Below are 21,488 nucleotides of genomic sequence, written 5' to 3'. Positions count from 1 at the left end.
CTTTGGAGCACAACGAACAGACGGAGCTCCGCTGATGTCAGACAAAATGGCTGCCACCACTGCGAGGGGGCAGCGGGGGGTGGGCAAACATTGAAGGCCTACATAGCAGTATACTGCATGACATTTTAAGAAGATGCAAATGCTTAGCAGCATGCTAAAATGTGTGGAATGCTATGTGACGGGAATAGGATTTCTTGAGGAATTATCTGAGAGTTGTAGCCTTATCCTAGTTTGTCACTTGCCTGCTAAAATCATAAGTGCATTACTGAATATGATACATAAATCTTTCAATCCGCAGTTGAGTTAGCATGTCACAGGCGTGTTGCTAGGGGAGTCTTTGAGTGCTTTTGTGAGTGAGAGTGTGTGTGTGTTTGTGTGTGAGTGAGTGAGTGAGTGAGTGAGTGAGTGAGTGAGTGAGTGAGTGAGTGAGTGAGTGAAAGCATGCTGTACAGCTTCTTTATCTACATATTTAGGCTTGCGTTTGTAATGGTACATGTATTCGTATTCAACCGTTTGATACAGGGACCTCGGTTCGGGCTGCACTGTGAACCCAAATGAATAGATAAAAACATTGATATTTCCATAATGAAAACACGGGGCCTATAGGCTATGCCTACGCTGCGTTGTAGGTCTATGACTCGGGTAAAGCTGAGCTGGAAAAACAACAACATTTCAGGCTATTCCGTTTAAACAACTAGAATCCATGTGCATGTTGTGATGAAAATTCTAATCTTAATTAGTGCTGTCCTTTTGTGAGACGCAGCCGGGAACTAGTTCTGTACGATAGCGAATGGTGGGGTCAATCAACCAGAATTGGAGGATCCTCCATCATCGCTTAAATCTCCAGTTTGGGAAAATGTTGGCTTCCCAGTAGATTACAACAGCGATGGACAGAGAGTTGTGGATAAAACGTTAACAGTATGTTGCCACGCTTAACGAGAATAGCCTATGCAGCCAACAACTGAAATATGTTGACACATTTACGCCAACATCACCCCAATATATAAAAGAAAGACTGAAACGCAAAGAAACAGCAACACTGCATCATATTCCCTCTGCATTCAAGCAGCCCTTGGCAGCTGACTCTGACAGGGCCAAAGAAATTGCAATAGCAATAGGTAGGCCAGATTTATATATTTTTAGTCTTTGCTTTGTAGTCGTGGATATGCACCCATTCAAATCAAATCAATGTTATTTGTCACATGCACCGAATACAACAGGTGTAGACTTTACTGCGAAATACTTACTTACGAGCCCTTTCCCAACTATTCAGAGTTAAAAAGTGTGTGCGTATGTGTGTTTTGGAGTGTCAGTGTAGTATGTGTGAGGGTGTGGGTAGAGTACAGTGAGTGTTAATACAGCCAGTGCAAAAAAAAGTGTGTCAATGCAAATAGTCCGGGTAGCCATTTGATTAACTGTTCAGCAGTCTTATGGCTTGGGGGTAGACGCTGTTCAGTAGCCTTTTAGTTCCAGACTTGGAGCTCCGGTACCGCTTGCTGTGCGGTAGAAGAGAGAACTGTCTAAGCCTTGGGTGGTTGGAGTCTTAGAACATTTTTAGGGCCTGGATAGCAGGGAGCTTGGCCCCAGTGATGTGCTGGGCCAGACGCACTATCCTCTGTAGCGCCTTGTGGTTGTATGCCAAAGAGTTGCCATACCAAGCGGTGATGCAGCCAGTCAAGAAGCTCTCAATGGTGCAGCTGTAGAACCTTTTGAGGATCTGAGGGCCCATGCCAAATCTTTTCAGCCTCCTGAGGGGGAAGAGATGTTGTTGTGCCCTCTTCAATACTGTGTTGGTGTGTTTGGACCAGGATAGGTCCTTACTTATGTTGACACCAAGGAACTTGAAGTTCTTGACCTGCTCCCCTACAGGCCCATCGATGTCAATGGCCCACCTGTGAGTGGCCCGTCAGGAACTCTAGGATGCAGTTGCAGAGGGAGGTGTTCAGTCCCAGGGTCCTTAGCTTATTGATGAGCTTGGAGGACACTATTTAGATTTATTTTTTTGGTCATTTAACAGAACACTTATGTGAGAATGCTGTTCATTGACTACAGCTCAGCTTTTGGCACCATAGGGCGACAGGTAGCCTAGTGGTTAGGATCTTTGGGCCAGTAACTGAAAGGTTGCTGTTTTGAATCCCTGAGCCGACTAGGTGAAAAATCAGTTGATGAGCCCTTGAGCAAGGTACTTAATCCAGAGCAATTAGGGTTAAGTGCGTTGCTCAAGGGCTCATCAGCAGATTTTCTACCTAGTCGGCTCGGGGATTCAAAACAGCAACCTTTCGGTTACTGGCCCAACGCCCTTAACCACTAAGCTACCTGTCGCCCCATGGTGCCAAAAGCTGAGCTGTAGTCAATGAACAGCATTCTCACATAAGTGTTCCTTTTGTCCAGATGGGAAAGGGCAATGTGGAGTGCAATAGAGATTGCGTCATCTGTGGATCTGTTGGGGCGGTATCCAACTTGGAGTGGGTCCAGGGTGTCTGGGATGATGGTGTTGATGTGAGCCATGACCAGCCTTTCAAAGCATTTTATGGCTACAGATGTGAGTGCTAAGGGGCGATAGTCATCTAGACAGGTTACCTTGGTGTTCTTGGGCACAGGGACTATGGCGGTCTGCTTGAAACATGTAGGTATGACAGACTGGATCAGGGAGAGGTTGAAAATGACAGTGGTGACACTTGCCAGCTGGTCAGCGCATGCTCTGAGTAGGCATCCTGGTAATCCGTCTGGCCCTGCAGACTTGTGAATGCTAACCTGTTTAAACAGCTGGTGCTCTCATGCATGGTTCAGCGTCGCTTGCCTCGAAGCGAGGATAGAAGGCATTTAACTCGTCTGGTAGGCTCGCGTCACTGGGCAGCTAGCGGCTGGTTTTCCCTTTGTAATCTGTGATAGTTTGCAAGCCCTGCCACAACCGACAAGCGTCAGCCGGTGTAGTAAGATTCAATCTTTGTCCTGTATTGACGCTATGCCTGTTTGATGGTTCAATGGAGGGAGTAATGGAAATTATTATAAGCGTCCGAATTAGTCACACTCCTTAAAAGCGGCAGCTCTAGCCTTTAGCTTAGTGCGGATGTTGCTTGTAATCCATGGCTTCTGGTTGGGATATGTACGTACGGTCACTGTGGGGACCAGTGATTGCACGTTCGCCAATAGAACGGAGGGTAGAGGCGGTTTATCCACTTGCCACGGTTTATCCACTCTGTGGTTTTCCGGTGGTTGTCAGCAACTCTTGAAAGTGCTCGAAACACATTACAAACTTCCCTTGCATCCATTTCAGCAAACAAGTAGTACCTGCTAATTGGCCAATGCACTCTGTGTTGCATTTACTTAACAGTGACAGCCCATAACATTAACCTGGAATGGGAGATGTACTGTGCTATAGGCACACCCCCTTTATGAGAATCATCTGACAGTGACATGGTGCGTTTGTAACCAAGATGCAAGTCGGTATTTACCACATACAACTGGGAAAAATCCACTTGAACGGCCTTCCAACTGGTAATTACTTGTGGGAAACTCATCTTGAGCACCCACTTCTCCTACATGGTGTCCTCTGATGTCACATACTAAGGAAATGGCCTCTATAACAGCATTTTTGGCAGTTAAATGCAACAGCAAAACATTATTCATAAAAAGCAATCTATTAAAGTGGTTTTTCAACTCTATAATTTGTTTACACGCATGATAGCCAATTGGCATTTCTCAACGAGTTAAAATAACTTGAATACATCCAACTGCTATTTACGACTTCACAACTGGTAAATTCCCACCTCCCACATGGTTACAAAAGCAGAGTGGAAACAACAGACAATGCCAGAGTCACAACAGACAATGCCAGGAACATTGTGAACGCTGAACATCGTGAATGGCATGTAATTCTCCCTTTGTACCAAAAACTGAACCGTGACCCCAAAATTGCAATACGTACCGTGTTTGGTGAACCATTACACCCTTTACCGACGGCAGAAATTGATTAAGCTACAGCACACAACAGCTCTATAATTCAAACCACCAACTACAAGGCTTGTATAACTGAGTTTGTATGTATTATTATTTGTATTGTATAGTTTTAGCAACAGACTGTATAACCATCCAATACATCTAACCTGTTTTTCCCCCACCGCTGCATAAGTGGGGCATACTTGCCCCCCCGAACTGAAGGACTTTGTCTTCTATTGGTTCATGTGACAATTTTGGTGCCAGATAGGATGTGGGGGGGGCGACTATGGGGAAAGGCTCCATAAAACCCATATGTTTTGCACACAAACACACACACATACAAACACACACACACACACACACACACACAAACACACACAATTTTAAACGTGAAAACAACACAACAACACAACACCGCCACTCTTGTCAAGATGGCTCAACACCGCCTCTACTTCCTATAGTGGCTAAAGAAATTTGGCATGACCCCCTCTCCAAATACTACCGCTGCACCCATCGAGAGCGTCCTGACCACCTGCTTCACTGCCTGGTATGGAAACTGCTCCACCCACAATCGCAAGGCCCTCCAGGACATCCACTCAAAACAGTGCATGAGGAAGTCCCACAGCAACATCAAGGACCCCACACACCACAGCCACAGACTGTTCACTTCCTTACCATCGGGCAGATGGTATCGGAGCATCGGGTCTGATACCAACAGGCTCAGAAACAGTTTCTATCTACAAGACATCAGACTGGACTGACCACCTGCACTGATTCTCCGCAACTTAGCACACATGCACTCACTCACACACACATACACACACATCCACATACACACCCATGCAACACACACATCACAACTGCTGCTACTAGACTTTTATTTATTACTGCTAAACAGTTTTAACACCTGCTCTCCAATCCCCCCTTTCCAGACACACGTGTAAATATTCTACTATCAATTGTTGAGTGCCTTTCCTATATTTATACTTATGCTGAACATTTTATTATATTCTACCAGTGAGCCATTTACTGGTTATTCTTATTTTTATCTTTTATTATTTCTTATTGTTGTTACGTTATCGAGAGGGAACCTGCAAGTAAGCATTTCATTGGACGGTATATACCATGTGTATCCTGTGCATATCACTATTAAAACTTGAAGCTGAACTCACCAGGATGGGGAAGCCGGTGAGGAAGTCATAAATGAAGACGATGCCGCTGATCAGGTAGGTGATCTGCAGCGAGGTCTTGAGCGATTCCGAGCCGTCGATGGACGAGCGCCGCTTGCCCTGCGCGTCTTCCACCACAATGGTGGGCACGTTGAACTTGTTCTTGTCGGCCTTGTGGCCCGCGTGGATGGCGAAGGTCTGGAAGAGGGCAATGCCGATGCAGATGATGCCCATGGCCACGCTGCCGCCGATCAGCAGCAGGAAGCACACGCCGAAGCCCAGGCCGATCTCTGTGACGATGAAGCGGCAGTCGCGGGCATAGAAGCGGTCGATGGTGTCGTGCCAGCCCACGGCGGGCAGCGTGGACAGGATGAAGGACACCATCCAGATGCCCATCACCGTGTGCACCGCCTGCTTCTTGGTATTACTCAACCTACATGGGGGAGGAAGAGGGGGATTGTAAATAACATAATCCTATCTTTGATGTCATAGTTATTCCCTTAAACTGTGGTCTGAAACTCCTGGCTCTGCAAACCACACTCCACGTGGCTTGCAAAGTGATGTCTAATTCCTACACGATTCCTATTATTAGAGTCAACTTGGGGGAGGAAGAGGAGGGGGGATGTTTGAAGATCTACTCCACATCATCAGAGGACACGATAATAAAACTGCCACAAAATCTAAACTTCTATATGAGCTTCATGATATTATAAGGATCGGTCTGAGAGAACTTGATTACAATCAAATCAATATTACACGAATAGACTTACTTAATGCACATCATTTCAATATCATTCTATGAATAACACCATTCAATTGGATAGAGAGTAGGAGAGGAAATCAATGGAAATGGTTGGTTGATGACCCAGATCATTGCCATGCCCTTTGGTATATTTGTCTCCTTGGTCTATTTAAAGGGTTCTCCCTCACCTCTAACTAATTGTTTTAGCCTAGCAATTTGTTCAGAGTGTTAGTGTCCTCTGGAAGTATGCATTTGCTATGTGCACGGCACACATCAAAAAAAATACTGCAGGAGGCTGGGGCATTTCTCCTTTTAACACATCTATTACCTTTATTTTACTAGGCAGGTCAGTGAAGAACAAATTCTTATTTTCAATGAAAGCCTAGGAACAGTGAGTTAAGGTTAACTGCCTTGGTCAGGGGCAGAATGACAGATTTGTACTTTGTCAGCTCGGGGAGTCGAACTTGCAACCTTGCGGTTGCAAATCCAACGCTCTAACCACTAGCCTACTCTGCCACCCCAATCTACAACAGACGACACAGGCTTTACCTGAACTAAGACACACACACAGTTGCAGCACATGAAAGCACATTCACAAAGTTCAACTGCACAAAGACTGAGTCTGGAATTCAAATCGAACTGCAATGTTGATGCAGTGTCATGGTTTAAAAACTGCTGCACTTCTCAGGGCTCTATTCGATCCGCATCGCAGAAGTTCAGATTTACAGAATGATTGAAATTGAAAGACCACATTCACGGTAAACGCTGCATATCTCGGCTCAATGGGAAATTACCTTTTCATCTGTATGGCAGAATCAGTAACGCTTCAGTTTAACAGACTGAACTAAGCCCTGACACTGAAAAGCAAGTCTCAGGAAGCATTAGTGGTTTTAATGTACCCAAAATAATTCAAGCCACTGTCTAAATACACCAGTGCGAGTTTGATTAAACAGAGCCCTGAAATTCAATAACTAAACTAGAAAGAATTGAAGACATCATGAGAGACGGTTTATGTTGCAAAGGCCTCTGGTTGGTTGCCTTACTTATGGATACCCGATTGTATGATTTTTGGGGGGTTGTTTTAAGAAAGTGGCTATGGTATAAAGGGACTCAAGAGTATCCAGGCAGATTTTCAGAGTTTACTCCGGCTCAGGATGCCCCTCCTCCAACCCCCATAGCCTACCACAACTGTCCGAGAGGAGTTTTTCGGTAAACCCAAGCTTTCTTTCAGGGGAGAGATCAAAGCCAGCCTCGTCCATCCCCCTCTTCTCTCATCTCCTCTTACCCTCATTCACATCCTTTGATTAATCTCCCTCGCTTCACAGAGACATTGTACGTGTGTCTTTGCACAGAGAACGACACCAACCTCACCAAATGAAGTAAAGTATACAGTATTACAAAATATATAATGGTAGATTTTGAATTGGTCTGTGCTACATGTATGCAGGGTTATGGGAACAACGCATAGAGGAAGGCAGCAGCCCTGGGTCTGCCATGTTTGCATTAATCTGCCTTTATCGCTGTGCTAAAGAAGTGGGTCTCTTAGCTGCTTCGAGTCACAGATCGCTAGCCTTTCCTCAAAGTGCCTGAGGTGGGAGCAAAGAGAGAGATTTACGTCATCAAGCTGCTTGAATCTATTACTATAAAAAGAGAGGAAGGAAGAGAAGAGAAGAGAGAAAAAAACTCCTGAGAGATAGTGAGCACTGGCTGATGAGAACAGATGCTGAAGCATTTGTTTCCAGTACAATGGCAAAATTCATAATTCAGGCCTTCAGTATGCTCACGTCAGGTAAAGGACACGACCATGTACATTCAAAAGGGGAAAATGGGTGTGTTTCAGGTGAAAGATGAAAGTGTCACACCCAGATCTGTTTCACCTGTCCTCGTCTCCACCCCCTCAAGGTGTCGCTTGTTTACCCCAGTGTATTTATCCCTGTGTTTCTTGTCTCTCTGTGCCATTTCGTCTTGTATGTTCCAAGTCAACCATCGTTTCCCCGTACGCCTGCCTTTGCTATTCTCTTTTTTATAGTCCTCCCGGTTTTGACCCTTGCCTGTTCTGGACTCTGTACCCGCCTGCCTGACCATTCTGCCTGCCTTGACCACGAGCCTTTCTGCTACTCTGTACCTCCTGAACTCTGATCTGGTTTTGACCTTTCCCCTGTCCACGACTATTCTCTTGCCTACTCCTTTTGGATTATTAAACATTGTAAGACTCCAACCATCTGCTTCCTGTGTGGGCATCTGGGTCTCGCCTTGTGTCATGATAGAAAGAGGTTATATGTGGAATTACATTGTTAAAAGGAGCTGGAAAAAAATGTGTGAGGGTCTTTATGGGAGCGGGGTGAGGAAAAAGATGACTTTTGGGGACAGAAGATGGATAATGTTATTGTGAATCAAGCTTCAGGTCTATAACTGACTCTTGCTTGCTCTTTCCCTATCCCCGTCTCTCTTTTTTGAGAGAGCGAGAATCTGTACACAGGTTTCACAACAATTTGGGATGATTTGTTTGGACACAAACCCATAGCTTCAGCTACTCTGAAATTATATTAGGTAAAGATAATTGAGGACAAGCACCGGTTGTTGGGTAAACAAAAATGTTGTTAATTGTATTTTTTGGCAAAAACCTTGTCTCTGCTGGGCTGGAAAATTGGCCTTGTTAACTGTGATCTGAACATCTGTAGACAATTTGACAATAGGAGCTAGAATAAGTTAGTATCTGTGCACAGGAAGGGCTATTTAGAGAATCCTTATAAATACACACCATTTCATTCATCTCATTGTCATCAACACACAGTATCCATCTCCCTGTTTTCATTGGGCTGATTCTGACATTCTAAAATGGCATTCAGTTTCAAAGTGGTTGAAATGTTACTCTTAAGGTGGTTTGATACCCACCCCCAAACTCATTTGGTTTGCAGTATGGTTTTTTCACTAAAATGTGTTTGTTCATGTGCACTTGGCCTGCAATTACATCGCTCTTCAGATGCATTCATCTAAAAATGATTGTTATGAACTTTTTGATGATCAACATGGGGACAGATTTGCATAACAATAATAACTTTCAAACATTTTGAAATTAAAAGCACAAACTTCACTTTTAATCTGTTATTCAAATAACTGTCAAAACCGAACCACAGTTGGGGCCTCCTGAGTGGCACAGTGGTCTAAGGCACTGCATCTAAGCGCTAACTGCGTCACTACAGATCCTGGTTTGATCCCAGGCTGTGTCGCAGACGGCCACGACCGGGAGACCCATGAGGCGGTGCACAATTGGCCCAGTGTTGTTAGGGGAGGGTTTGGCCAACCGGGTTGTCCTTGTCCTATTGCACTCTAGAAACTACCGTGGCGGGCCGGGCGCAAGCTGGCATGCTGACATGGTCGCAAGGTATAGGGTGTTTCCCCTGACACATTGGCGCGGCTGGCTTCCGGGTTAAGTGAGCATTGTGTCAAGGAGCAGTGCAGCTTGGTGTAGTTATGTTTCGGAGGTCACACAGCTCTCGACATTCGCCTCTCCTGTATAGGAGTTGCAGCGATGGGACAAAACCGTAACTACCAATCGGGGAGAAAAACAATATATTTTTTAAACAAACCGCAGTTGATAAACAAGTTACAAATGGTGGCTTTAAAACGCAGCCAGGTTTCTCCTAGTCCTACAACCTACTTGTAGTTCTGAGATTTGAAACATCTTTATTGAGGGGCACGTAAGGTAGAAATGGCACAGAACAGATCATTCAGATAAGTTGGACTTTGACCCTAATTCATGGTTCCTGTGTTGTTCAAGTGGCTCCAACGAGGATCACATTACTTCTGATGGTTGTGGAAGCCAGATGGTGCTGGATGGAAGTGATGCAGCGGATGCTCTCACAGTCTAGTAAGTCTAGTCCCACACGGGATTACCTGGATTCCACACCCAACAGATGTGTCCAGGATAAAGTGAATTCACTGGGAACGCATCACTAACTCTCCCGTTTCTCTAACCCTATGAATCAAAGTCCATCAGACACTCAGTCAGATTTTTGAAATGATGATTGGCATGGTTGGAAAGGATGAGTATGACTATGTGTTCTGGGGGAGAGATAATGTAGCCTAGGCTATATTTGGCGAAATTATATGATGTCGCTGTAGCTGAATGCTTTGTCAGAGGGAGGCTGCATTGAATTACTTGAATGTCTTGTAGAAAAACGTAATTTACTGTACAACTGTTGTTATAGCTAGCTGTTAGTAGATTTGCAAATAAACTCACAATGTAGATTACAATAATTCTAGACTACTGGAAGGTCATTAATCATTTGTAGTTTATCTAATGCGTGACAAAATGTAACTTTGCAATCCCACGAACAGGTGTAATGGTTGTAATTACTAAGTAACAATGTCTACCAATTACACTGCACCATTTCTATTTATTTTTTTATTTTTTTTGCTTTACATTGTTGTCCGATCTCCCAACATTATTTAACTACCATTAAGACAGGTATATGCACCACTTAAAAAAAAGTGGGACCAAAAGCACAATCAATGGCTGCCCTGTATATACAGTGAATTCGAAAATGTCTTCAGACCCCTTGACTTTTTCCACATTTTGTTATGTTTCACCCTTATTCTAAAATAGATTCATTTTCCCCCCTCATCAATCTACACATACTACCCCGTAACGACAAAGCAAAAACAGGTTTTAAGAAATGTTTGAAAATGTATTATAAATGAAAAGAAAATCACATTTACAGGACATAAGTATTCAGACCCTTTACTCAGTACTTTGTTGAAGCACCTTTGGCAGCGATTACAGCCTCAAGTCTTCTTGGGTATGACGCTACGATTTGGGGAGTTTCTCCCATTCTTCTCTGCAGATCCTCTCAAGCTGTGCCTTTTTGGATGGGGAGTGTCGCTGCACAGCTATTTTCAGGTCTCTCCAGAGATGTTCGATCGTGTTCAAGTCCGGGTTCTGGCTGGGCCACTCAAGGGCATTCAGAGACTTGTCCCTAAGCCACTCCTGCGTTGTCTTGGCTGTGTGCTTAGGGTCGTTGTCCTGTTGGAAGGTGAACCGTCGCCCAAGTCTGGGGTCCTAAGCGCTCTGGAGCAGGTTTTCATCAAGGATCTCTCTGTATTTTGCTCTGTTCATCTTTCCCTCGATCCTGACTAGTCTCCCTGTCCCTGCCGCTGAAAAACATCCCCATAGCATGATGCTGCCACCACCATGTTTCACCGTAGGGATGGTGCCAGGTTTCCTCCAGATGTGATGCTTGGCATTCTGGCAAAGGAGTTCAATGTTGTTTCTCAAGGTCTGAGAGTACTTTAGGTGCCTTTTGGCAAACTCCAAGCAGGCTGTCATGTGCCTTTTACTGAGGAGTGGCTTCCGTCTGGCCACTCTACCATCAAGGCATGATTGGTGGAGTGCTGCAGAGATGGTTTTCCTTCTGGAAGGTTTCCCCATCTCCACAGAGGAACTCTGCAGCTCTGTCAGAGTGACAATTGGGTTCTTGGTCACCTCCCTAACAAAGGCCCTTCTCCCCCTATTGCTCAGTTTGGCCTGGCGGCGGAGTCTTGGTGGTTCCAAACTTCTTTCATTTAAGAATGATGGAGGCGACTGTGTTCTTGGGGACCTTTAATGCTGCAGAAATGTTTTCGTAGCCTTCCCCAGATCTGTGCCTCAACACAATCCTGTCTCAGAGCTCTACGGACAATTCCTTCGACCTCATGGCTTGGTTTTTGCTCTAACATGCACTGCCAACTGTGGGACCATATATAAACAGGTGTGAGCCTTTCCAAATCATGTTCAATTAATTGAATTTACCACAGGTGGACTCCATTCAAGTTGTAGAAACATCTCAAGGATGATATGTTTAATGGAAAGAGGATGCACCTCAGCTCAATTTTGAGTGTCATAGCAAAGGGTCTGAATACTTATATAAATGAGGTATTTCTGTTTTTTTATATACATTTGGAAAAATGTATAAAAACCTTTTTTCGCTCCATCATTATGGGGTATTGTGTGTAGATTGATGAGGAAAAAATATAATTGAATACATTTTAGAATAAGGCTGTAACGTAACAAAATGTGGAAAAAGTAAAGGGGTCTGAATAACTTCCGAATGCACTGTATGCCTTTCCACTTTTCTTTTGGACGTGCAACATTTCACAGCATCTGTAGAAACCAGACAAACAAACGTAGTCATTGTTTGTGTGCGTCTGTAAGTTATTGTTCGTATGTATAAGTTTGTATATGGAGTGAGAAAAATATAAAATGGAAAAAAAAACAATTATTTAAAAAAAAGAAACCAATGGAAAAGATATGGGCCACTCGCACAAGAGAGTCCACCAGCCTGCAACAACACACAGCAAGAGAGAAGCAGTCAAACTAGACGCCAGTTCTTCCCCACACATACCTGTAGTTGACGGGCCAGCGCACCATCCACATGCGGTGGTAGGAGAGTGAGGTGACTGAGAAGCAGGTGACCAGTGTCAAGGTGTAGAAGGTGGACACGAACACCTTGCACAGGCCCTCGTTCCACTGGTAGCTGGAGTGCTGTCGGCGCAGGGTGATGACGCAGTACATGGTGATGGGGATGGCCATGTTGAGGATGTGCGTGCCGGCCAGCGTGCAGATGAGGAACTCCAGCGGCTTCCACTTCTTCTGCTTGGCGCTGACGCTCAGGATGCCCCAGGCGTTGGCCAGGATGGACACGGCTGAGCACACCAGCCAGGCCAGCGCGTTGGTGCTGATCACTTCGCTCACCTCATCCTCATCCATGGCGGAGCGCGGGGACGACGCCATCGGGGGGCGGGGCGGCGGCAAGAGGAGAGGTCACAGCGGAGGAGGAGGTAACGGCGTTGGTAGTGGTGGAGGCGGGCAGGAGGGGGCGCAGGGCACGGCAGGGCGACTCGAGCATCCTACCGGGGCGGACAGGCACTTTCCACAGGATAGGTGGTGCAGCAGGGGACAGAGGGCATGGTGGTGGCAGCAGCAGGAGAGAATGAGTAGAAGGGGAGGGTGAAGGAGGGGGAGAGACTGGGGAGGAGTGGCCAAGCCCAGCCAGCGTCGCTAACAGGCCTGGAGAGGGTGAAAAGGAAGAGAAAAGAGGGGAGGGGAGAAGGATACAAAGAGAGATGATAAAGGAGTAATAGTTTACATTCACATTACTTCAATACATAACAATTCCAATTCAATTTTAATAATCAACTGATAGGCCACTCATTGTAAAACACTTATGGTGAACATGGTGCAAGCGAAGGCAGGTTAATTTCATGTGCAACCAAAGAGAATTTGACAACACACTCCAGCAGAGTTTACAATTTCGACCATCTATTAGGTTCATTGGATGAATCCAAAACTAGACTCTACGGTAGGCTACGGATGCTATAAGGTAGGCTTCACCATTCACTGCCATGTCCTGCAATTAGCCCCAACTTGGGGAATTTCACCATCTGGAAATAATGAAATGGTGACAGTAACACGAAATCCAATTCTTGCTCCTGATTCAAACTGGCGGTGGTGTAAAGTATATTGTATAGTTCAATACAGAAGCATACCAAGATGCTACTGCATTGAATACATTTTTATCACATTTATTCCCAATAATAGATACGGCCAGTATGGTAATAGGACATATGACAATGTGTCAATCAACTCCCTGTTTTCCATAAAATGTCTGTATGAACAGCATAATGACCCCAGAAAATCCACTTGCCACTCTTTTCACATCAGCCATCCGCAGGTATGTGTACACTGCATTATGCTCTTTGATCAGCATTCAAAGCTATTTTCTCTGTCAAATTGCCCTTGCTAGAGAGAATACACAAAGGAGATCCGTTTTCCCCCACACCACAGTGAAGCGTAAAACACTTGGCGCAGCTGGAGTGTTGTCAATTCACTTCTATTTCCTGTCTGTTTTGTTGTCCGAAGAGTGATGTGCTCTGGGCCGTACCCCAAGGAGAGACACTCAAAATGAGTGACATGTCATCGCTTAGGCCTCTCGTACAAAGGCTAGCCAACTTATCCGAGTTCCTGCCTCCAACAGCTGTTGCATTGTTGTTGTGGTGCTAGCTTTCGGTATGAGCTTCACATTCAGGGTTGCATTGCAAAAAGATACACTACATGAACAAAAGTATGTGGACACCTGCTCGTCGTACATCTCATTCCAAAATCTTCCCCAAACTGTTGCCACAAAGTTGGAAGCACAGAATCGTCTGGGATGTCATTGTATGCTGTAGCGTTAAGATTTCCCTTCACTGGAATTAAGTGGAAGTGTTCTCTTGGCATCCACCAAACCCAGATTTGTCCCGTTGGACTGCCAGATGGTGAAGCGTAATTCATCGCTCTGGAGAACACGTTTCCATTGCTCCAGAGTCCAATGGTGGTGAGCTTCACACCACTCCAGATGGCGCTTGGCATGGCGCATGGTGATCTTAGGCTTGTGTGCGGCTCCTCTGCCATGGAAAACCATTTCATGAAGCTCCCAACGAACAGTTCTTGTGCTGACTTTGTTTCTGGAAGCAGTTTGGAACTCGGTAGTGAGTGTAGCAACTAAGGACAGATGATTTTGAAGCGCTTCAGCACTCAGCAGTCTTGTTCTGTGAGCTTGTGTCACCTACCACTTTGTGGCTGAGCCGTTGTTGATCCTAGACGTTTCCACTTCACAATAACAGCATTTACAGTTGACTGGGGCAGCTCTAGCAGGACGAACTGGCTTGTTGGAAAGGTGGCATCTTATGACGGTGCCATGTTAAAAATCACTGAGCTCTTCAGTAAGGGCATTCCACTGCCAATGTTTGTGGAGATTGCATGGCTGTATGCTCGATTTTGTACACCTGTCAGCAACGGGTTGTGCTGAAATAGCCGAATCCACTAATTTGAAGGGATGTCCACATACTTTTGAATATATAGTGTATGTTATGATACAGAGTACTGTGTTTTTAATAATCTAAATCAATCAATCACTCATTCAATCAATCAACCAACTACATTCTACACTAAGGGAAACTACTGGGTAAAGACATCAGATTAACATCAACTTTTGGTTGATATTTGACTGAATTCCCATTTAGCAAGCACTTATTGGATAACTGCTGGTTATGAGACAGCACACCACTGCAGGCAGGCAAGTCAATGTCAGAACCTTGTCATTATACTGATGACTAATGATGGTGGGAAAAATTGATACAGTAGAGTATCACAATATAATTTATGACGAGATTATATTTATTCTAAGTATCGATTCTCAAAATAAATAAATAAATATATAAAGTATATCATTTTTTTCTCTTTTTTTCTTCTTCTTGTAGGTAGTTAACGTTAGCTAGGGCTAGTCGTTTGTACCTACTCCAAAACTCTGGTATTTCTCCTTTTATAGCTTGGCCTCAATCTTTTTGTGAGTGTTAATGTTGCGACAGTTCGTTTCTGGTATCAGAACAAAATAGTCAGCACATAGTAACTTCTGATTTAGCTGTACTTTAATTAATGCAAACACGTGTGTGGTAAATGGGTTGTTCGTATATACGGTCTCGCTGTTTTACCTCGCAGGGCAAAACAGAGAAGAGAACGACACCTCCTTTGTTCTCTCTTTTATTCTCTGACAGAGTTAGTTCCTGCTCAATGCTGGCCTGTCAGAGGGAGGAGGAGCGTGGTTTAAACTTGCTCCTCCTGTCGTCGGCGTGCAGGCTGATCCCAGCGTCGTGACGCATTTCCTGTTGCCGGTTGTAGTTCTTCTTGTCTTCAACAGTTGATTTACTCGTAGTTTATATACTTAATATTGTAGCATAGCTTCCCCGGTATATTATATAAGTTATGCATACAAATAGCCAGTTCAACCCTAACATGAGCCAATATGTTTTTAGCACTATATGTCTGATCAATACTTGTTTACTCATGGCTCTCTCTTGTCCCTCTGCAGCAGACATATAGTGAGCAATATGTTAGGAACATAGAATCGCAATACTTATAGAATTGTAAATAAATCGTGATATATATAGAATCGCAACACATATCGTATCGGCACCTAAGTATTGTGATAATATCGTATTTTGAGGTCCTTGGCAATTCCCAGCCCTACTGATGACAGCCGATATGGTAGTGTACTGCAGGCACAGCATGAGGTTACTAATTGGGAGAAGCCCCAGGTACAGGAAATAAATGCAGATTAGCGTTTTTCGTCGTTAATCTTGTACTGGACGCAGCTCTGCAGAGTGGTCACTAGCTAGCACAGCCGCTAAATCATAAAATCTGATTTGAAACCTAACCCTAACTCTAACCTTAACCACACTGCTAACCCTTGTGCCTAATCCCAACCTTAAATTAACATCAAAAAGCAATTGTTTTGCTTTCATTCATTTTTTACAATATAGCCACTTTTGAATTGCAATTGGCCCATCTAGCGGGAATTGCTCAGTTCTGCCTCCAGGACAAGACTCATTCCAATTAACGTTAACCTGCAAAATAAGTGGAAGATTATTGCAATACTGCTCAAGATATTGTTGCTATCCATTAGAAAGATGATGACGAATCCCGGGATGTCTTCACTTACCTGAAGCTTCTACAAATTACAACACTCCAACAGTATACCAAAGGTAACTAACAGTCAGCATGCGCTGTTAGTTATGTCTACAGACAGGCTGGAGCCATTAGAGTCCTTTTATAAGCAGAAGGCTCAGACATTCATAATGATGTAAACCCAGCCTTATCCAAATACCCAGGTCACAGCTGCCTCCCAAACTTACCCATGAGATGCACTTAGAGCATAATTCTAACGAAATCTTGATTTGAAATTATTGTGGGTGCAGCAATTGAGCAATATTACACTGAACAAAAATCTAAACTCAACATGCAAAAATATCACAGATTTTACTGAGTTACAGTTCATATAAAGAAATCAGTCAATTGAAATAAATTCATTAGGCCCTAATCTATGGATTTCACATGACTGGGCAGGGGCTCAGCCATGGCTGGGCCTGGGAGGGCATAGGCCCACCCACTTGGGAGCCAGGAATGAATTTTACTTATCTGGTTCATAAATCATTTAAATAGGTTTGCTAAATTAATCTAATCACCATCCAGCCTCGTGAATTATGCGTGGATGCTTAGGCTAATGTTGTATTCTTACCTTACGAAAGATTCCGCCCACAGACTATTCCAATCTTTCTTTGATATTACTTTTGCTGTAGTCCACAAAAGTCGTGCTCAGTCCTTACATTCCGAATTGAGGAACGACACGGGCGACTGTTAACATCAATTCAACAGTGTGATTTCGAAAATGAACGGGCAAATTTGAAACAGTATCAGCACAGCTGTACGTGGCCATTATTGTAGCGCGTGTGCGCATCCTTTGTCCTATTTGGAGAAAAAAAACGTATATTTGACGCCTGGCGGTGCACACCACTAATGGAGTGTCATCTCTACAAACATGAGTCATAAGAAATTATATAGCTCGTCAATTTCCCCATTTAATTAAGGCCACAATGCTCCATATCACATAGGATGTAGGCCTACTCGCCGCGAAGAGAGGCAGTAACTGAACGATATCTGATTGCGCCGCTGGATGGATGTGACATGCTTAGTTCCCTGTGGCAGTGGGAGTAAACCGCAATAATAACAAATCATTTATTGGGACAATATCATTTTCTTGGTCGTCGTCTCCTCTGTGCTTAGCCTATCTTTTGAACATCTATACAATACAATATTGATGCGTAATTTCAACTACCCATTTTTTTTTTTTTCGCCTGGTTGAATATTATTATTTGACTCAGAGGAGAAAAGACTCCTAAGATGTATTTTGATCCAGATGTCGTTGCAAAAACATTACAACTATACTGAACAAAAATATAAATGCAACATGCCATTTCAAAATTTTACTGAGTTACAGTTCATTAAAGGAAATCAGTCAATTGAAATAAATGAATTAGGCACTAATCTATGGATTTCACATGACTGGGCAGGGGTGCAGCCATGCGTGGGCCTGGGAGGGCATAGGACCACCCACTTGGGAGCCAGGCCAACCCACTGGGGAGCTGGCCCACCCAATCAGAATGATTTTTTTCCTCACAAAAGGGCTTTATTACAGACGGACATACTGCTCAGATTCATCAGCTGTCCGGATGGCTGGTCTCAGATGATACCGCAAGTGAAGAAGCCGGATGTGGAGGTCCTGGGCTGGCGTGGTTACATGTGGTCTGCGGTTGTGAGGCCGGTTGGACATACTGTGACATTGTGTTGTGTGACAAAACTTCACATTTTAAAGAGGCAATTTATTGTCCCCAGCACAAGGTGCACCTGCATAATGATCATGCTGTTTAATCAGCTTCTTGATATGACACACCTGTAAGGTGGATAGATTATCTTGGCAAAGGAGAAATGCTCACTAACAGGGATGTAAACAAATTTGTGCACCAAAATTTAGAGAAATAAGCTTTTTGTGAGTATGGAAAATTTCTGGGATCTTTTATTTCAGCTCATGAAACATGAGACCAACACTTTACATGTTGCGTTTTTATATTTTTGTTCAGGATAGTTTGTAAGTCATTCGTCAAAGTTACACATATTGTTTGTCTACAATCTTTTTTGCCTGGTCTGTTTTTGACAGGCTTTTTCAGAGATGTGGAAGGGAGTGGACAGACACATGGGTTATTGGCTAAGTTCTCATTATGTGGCTTCAGTTACATTTTAGTCATTTAGCAGGCGCTCTTATCCAGAGCGACTTACAGTAGTGAATGCATATATTTCATATATATATATATTTTTTTTCCCATACTGGTCCCCCGTGGGAATCGAACCCACAACCCTGACGTTGCAAACACGGGACAGTTTTAGTGGGGTGCTTCCTCCTTCACATCTCCTCTGATCTCGGGCAATAGGAAGTTCAGAGGTTAGAGGAGTGGACCAGAAGCCAGAAGGTATCCAGTTTGAATCCCGTGCGGACAATAGGGGAGATGAACTGGCCACCGCAAGGTAGATCACAGATAGCCTCTCCTGCATTTGAGCGAGTCACTTAAGCCCTACAATCTTCCAGGGGCGCTGTTCTGCAGCTGAATCTGTGCTCCCAATCTGTGCTGTCTGTCTGAGCCATTCAGGAGCTTAAGGTAAAATGTCCAACTCTGATGGACTGTCAAAGTGCTATTTAAAAGTCTCCTCTTTGTCCATGTTTCAGTTTTTCTCTAGACCTTTGTGTGCCGGCGACATTGCCAAAGCAGCAAGGCGCCAGCCCAAGTCTGCAGGCCAAACATCCCCCAAAGCCAAAGTCCACAAATCATCTGATATCAGTCTGGCTTCATCAATATTTCCAGTCAGTGGACCCGCTTAATCAACAACTCATTACATAAATATACAGTTTACTTATGGCTATGTCCCAAGGAAAATGCTGGCGAGCCATAAAATCACTGAGTATAGATTAAATAAATTGCAGGATGTGCACCGACATAAGAACCAGATACAGAGTGATGCCAAATGATGTATCAAATGATGCTGTATCTGTAATATAAACATACTGTCTAACATGTTGTTCACTTCATTAAACAAATAAATACAATGCCAGCGTTGTCTGTGGCAATGTGGAAGCCTAGTAGCCTATCAAAATAATTTCAATGAAGGTCTCAAACAAAGTGTTGCATAAGGAGCCAAGATTTAGTCCCACGTCCTCCTACTCTTTGGATGAGTAATTTAGTGCTTTGCAAATCTGTCAGTGAAGCTTAGTGAGACACGGGGGGGGCCCTACAGAATGCATCATATCATCACAGATAGAGATAGATAGATAGATACTGTAGATATACAGTACCAGTCAAAAGTTTGGACAAACCTACTCATTCAAGGGTTTTTCTATATTTTTACTATTTTCTACATTGTAGAATAATAGTGAAGACATCAAAACTATGCAATAACACATACGGAATAATGTTGTAACCAAAAAAGTGTTAAACAAATCAAAATATATTTTAGATTCTTCGAAGTAGCCACCCTTTGCCTTGATGACAGCTTTGCACACTCTTGCCATTCTCTCAACCAGCTTCATGAGGTAGTCACCTGGAATACATTTCAATTACAGGTGTGCCTTGTTAAAAGTTAATTTGTGGAATTTCTTTCCTTCTTAATGCGTATGAGCCAATCAGTTGTGTTGTGACAAGGTGCGGGTGGTATACAGAAGATAGCCATATTTGGTAAACAACCAAGTCCATATTATAAAAAGAACAGCTCAAATAAGCAAAGAGAAATGACAGTCCATCATTACTTTGAGACGTGAAGGTCAGTCAATCCGGAAAATTGCAAGAACTTTGAAAGATTCTTCAAGTGCAGTCGCAAAAACCATCAAGCGCTATGATGAAACTGGCTCTCATGAGGAATGCCAAAGGAAAGGAAGACCCAGAGTTACCTCTGCTGCAGAGGATAAGTTCATTAGAATTAACTGCACCTCAGATTGCAGCCCAAATAAATGCTTCACAGACTTCAAGTAACAGACACATCTCAACCACTACTGTTTAGAGGAGACTGTGTGAATCAGGACTTCATGGTCGAATTGCTGCAAAGAAACCACTACTAAAGGACACCAATAAGAAGAAGAGACTTGCTTGGGCCAAGAAACACGAACAATGGACATTAGACCGGTGGAAATCTGTCCTTTGGTCTGATGAGTCTTTAGATTTTTGGTTCCAACCACTGTGTCTTTGTGAGAGTAGGTAAACAGATGATCATGTGTGGTTCCCACCGTGAAGCATGGAGGAGGAGGTGTGATGGTGTAGGGGTGCTTTGCTGGTGACACTGTCTGTGCTTTATTTAGAATTCAAGGCACACTTAACAAGCATGGCTACCACAGCTGTCATCAAGGCAAAGGGTGGCTGCTATGAAGAATCTAAAATTTAAAATAGATTTTGATTTGTTTAACACTTTTTTGGTTACTACATGATTCCATATGTGTTATTTTATAGTTTTGATGTCATCACTATTATACTACAATGTAGAAAATAGTAAAAATAAAGAAAAACCATTGAATGAGTAGGTGTGTCCAAAATGTTGACTGGTACTGTATATATATAGAGAGAGAGTAAGTGAATAAGTGTGTGAGTTAATGAGAGTGAGAGAGAGAGAAATAAATAAATAGAATATAAAGTAGATTGATGGAGACAGCATATCACACAAAAGGATAGGATGCAGACAGATAGACAGGTCAGTGTGTTTGGAGAGACAGAACAGAGGTGTGTGTGTTTGAATGTGAAGCTGACCTACATCTCCCCATTGGTTTGTAAGTTGGGGTGGGAGAGCTGCTCATGCCCCCGGTGCCTTGCTGCCAATCAGCACGATGCATCGGCCTAGGCCGAAAGCGCCTGTCTCTCCAGAGCTGTCGGAAAAGATGAACGCTCCGTGCCGCAGCAGGCCAGCGTCTAAACCGGAAGCGCCGCCTGCACACCCTCGTAGCCGTGAAGCCTCGCGACCCTAAAACCCAACAAGCACTTTGCTTTGGCCCCAGGAGAGACTCATTAAGTCACTGAAAGGCTCTGGTCATCCAAAGAGAGGTTTTCACCTACCGCTTGGGAAGTGAGCTAAAATAGCACAAATGCCACACTCAAAAAGAGAAGTCACTTGTCTAGTCAGGGAGTGGTTCCAAGCTGGTATTCCCATTTTGTGGTAACATCGAGTGAAAACCTGAAAGGGAACCACAAAACCC

General features: G+C 43.8%; 1 protein-coding gene across 2 annotated transcripts in view; it reads right to left on the bottom strand.

The window, feature by feature from the left end:
• Window positions 1-21,488, bottom strand: part of gpr153 (G protein-coupled receptor 153) — a 53,963-nt gene that overhangs the window by 21,617 nt on the left and 10,858 nt on the right. For both annotated transcript variants that reach the window (XM_014146172.2, XM_014146171.2), the window contains exons 2-3: window positions 12,234-12,898; window positions 5,112-5,541 (exon numbers count right to left, since the gene is read on the bottom strand). In XM_014146172.2, coding sequence (XP_014001647.1) covers window positions 5,112-5,541; window positions 12,234-12,622 — 819 coding nt within the window. In that variant the 5' untranslated portion in view covers window positions 12,623-12,898. The remainder of the gene's footprint in view (window positions 1-5,111; window positions 5,542-12,233; window positions 12,899-21,488) is intronic.

Source organism: Salmo salar, chromosome ssa15 (assembly GCF_905237065.1).
Source record: "Salmo salar chromosome ssa15, Ssal_v3.1, whole genome shotgun sequence".
In the NCBI taxonomy this organism is placed as follows: domain Eukaryota; kingdom Metazoa; phylum Chordata; class Actinopteri; order Salmoniformes; family Salmonidae; genus Salmo; species Salmo salar.
Note: the sequence above shows the minus strand (reverse complement) of the source record. Positions and strands in the feature narration are given on the sequence as shown.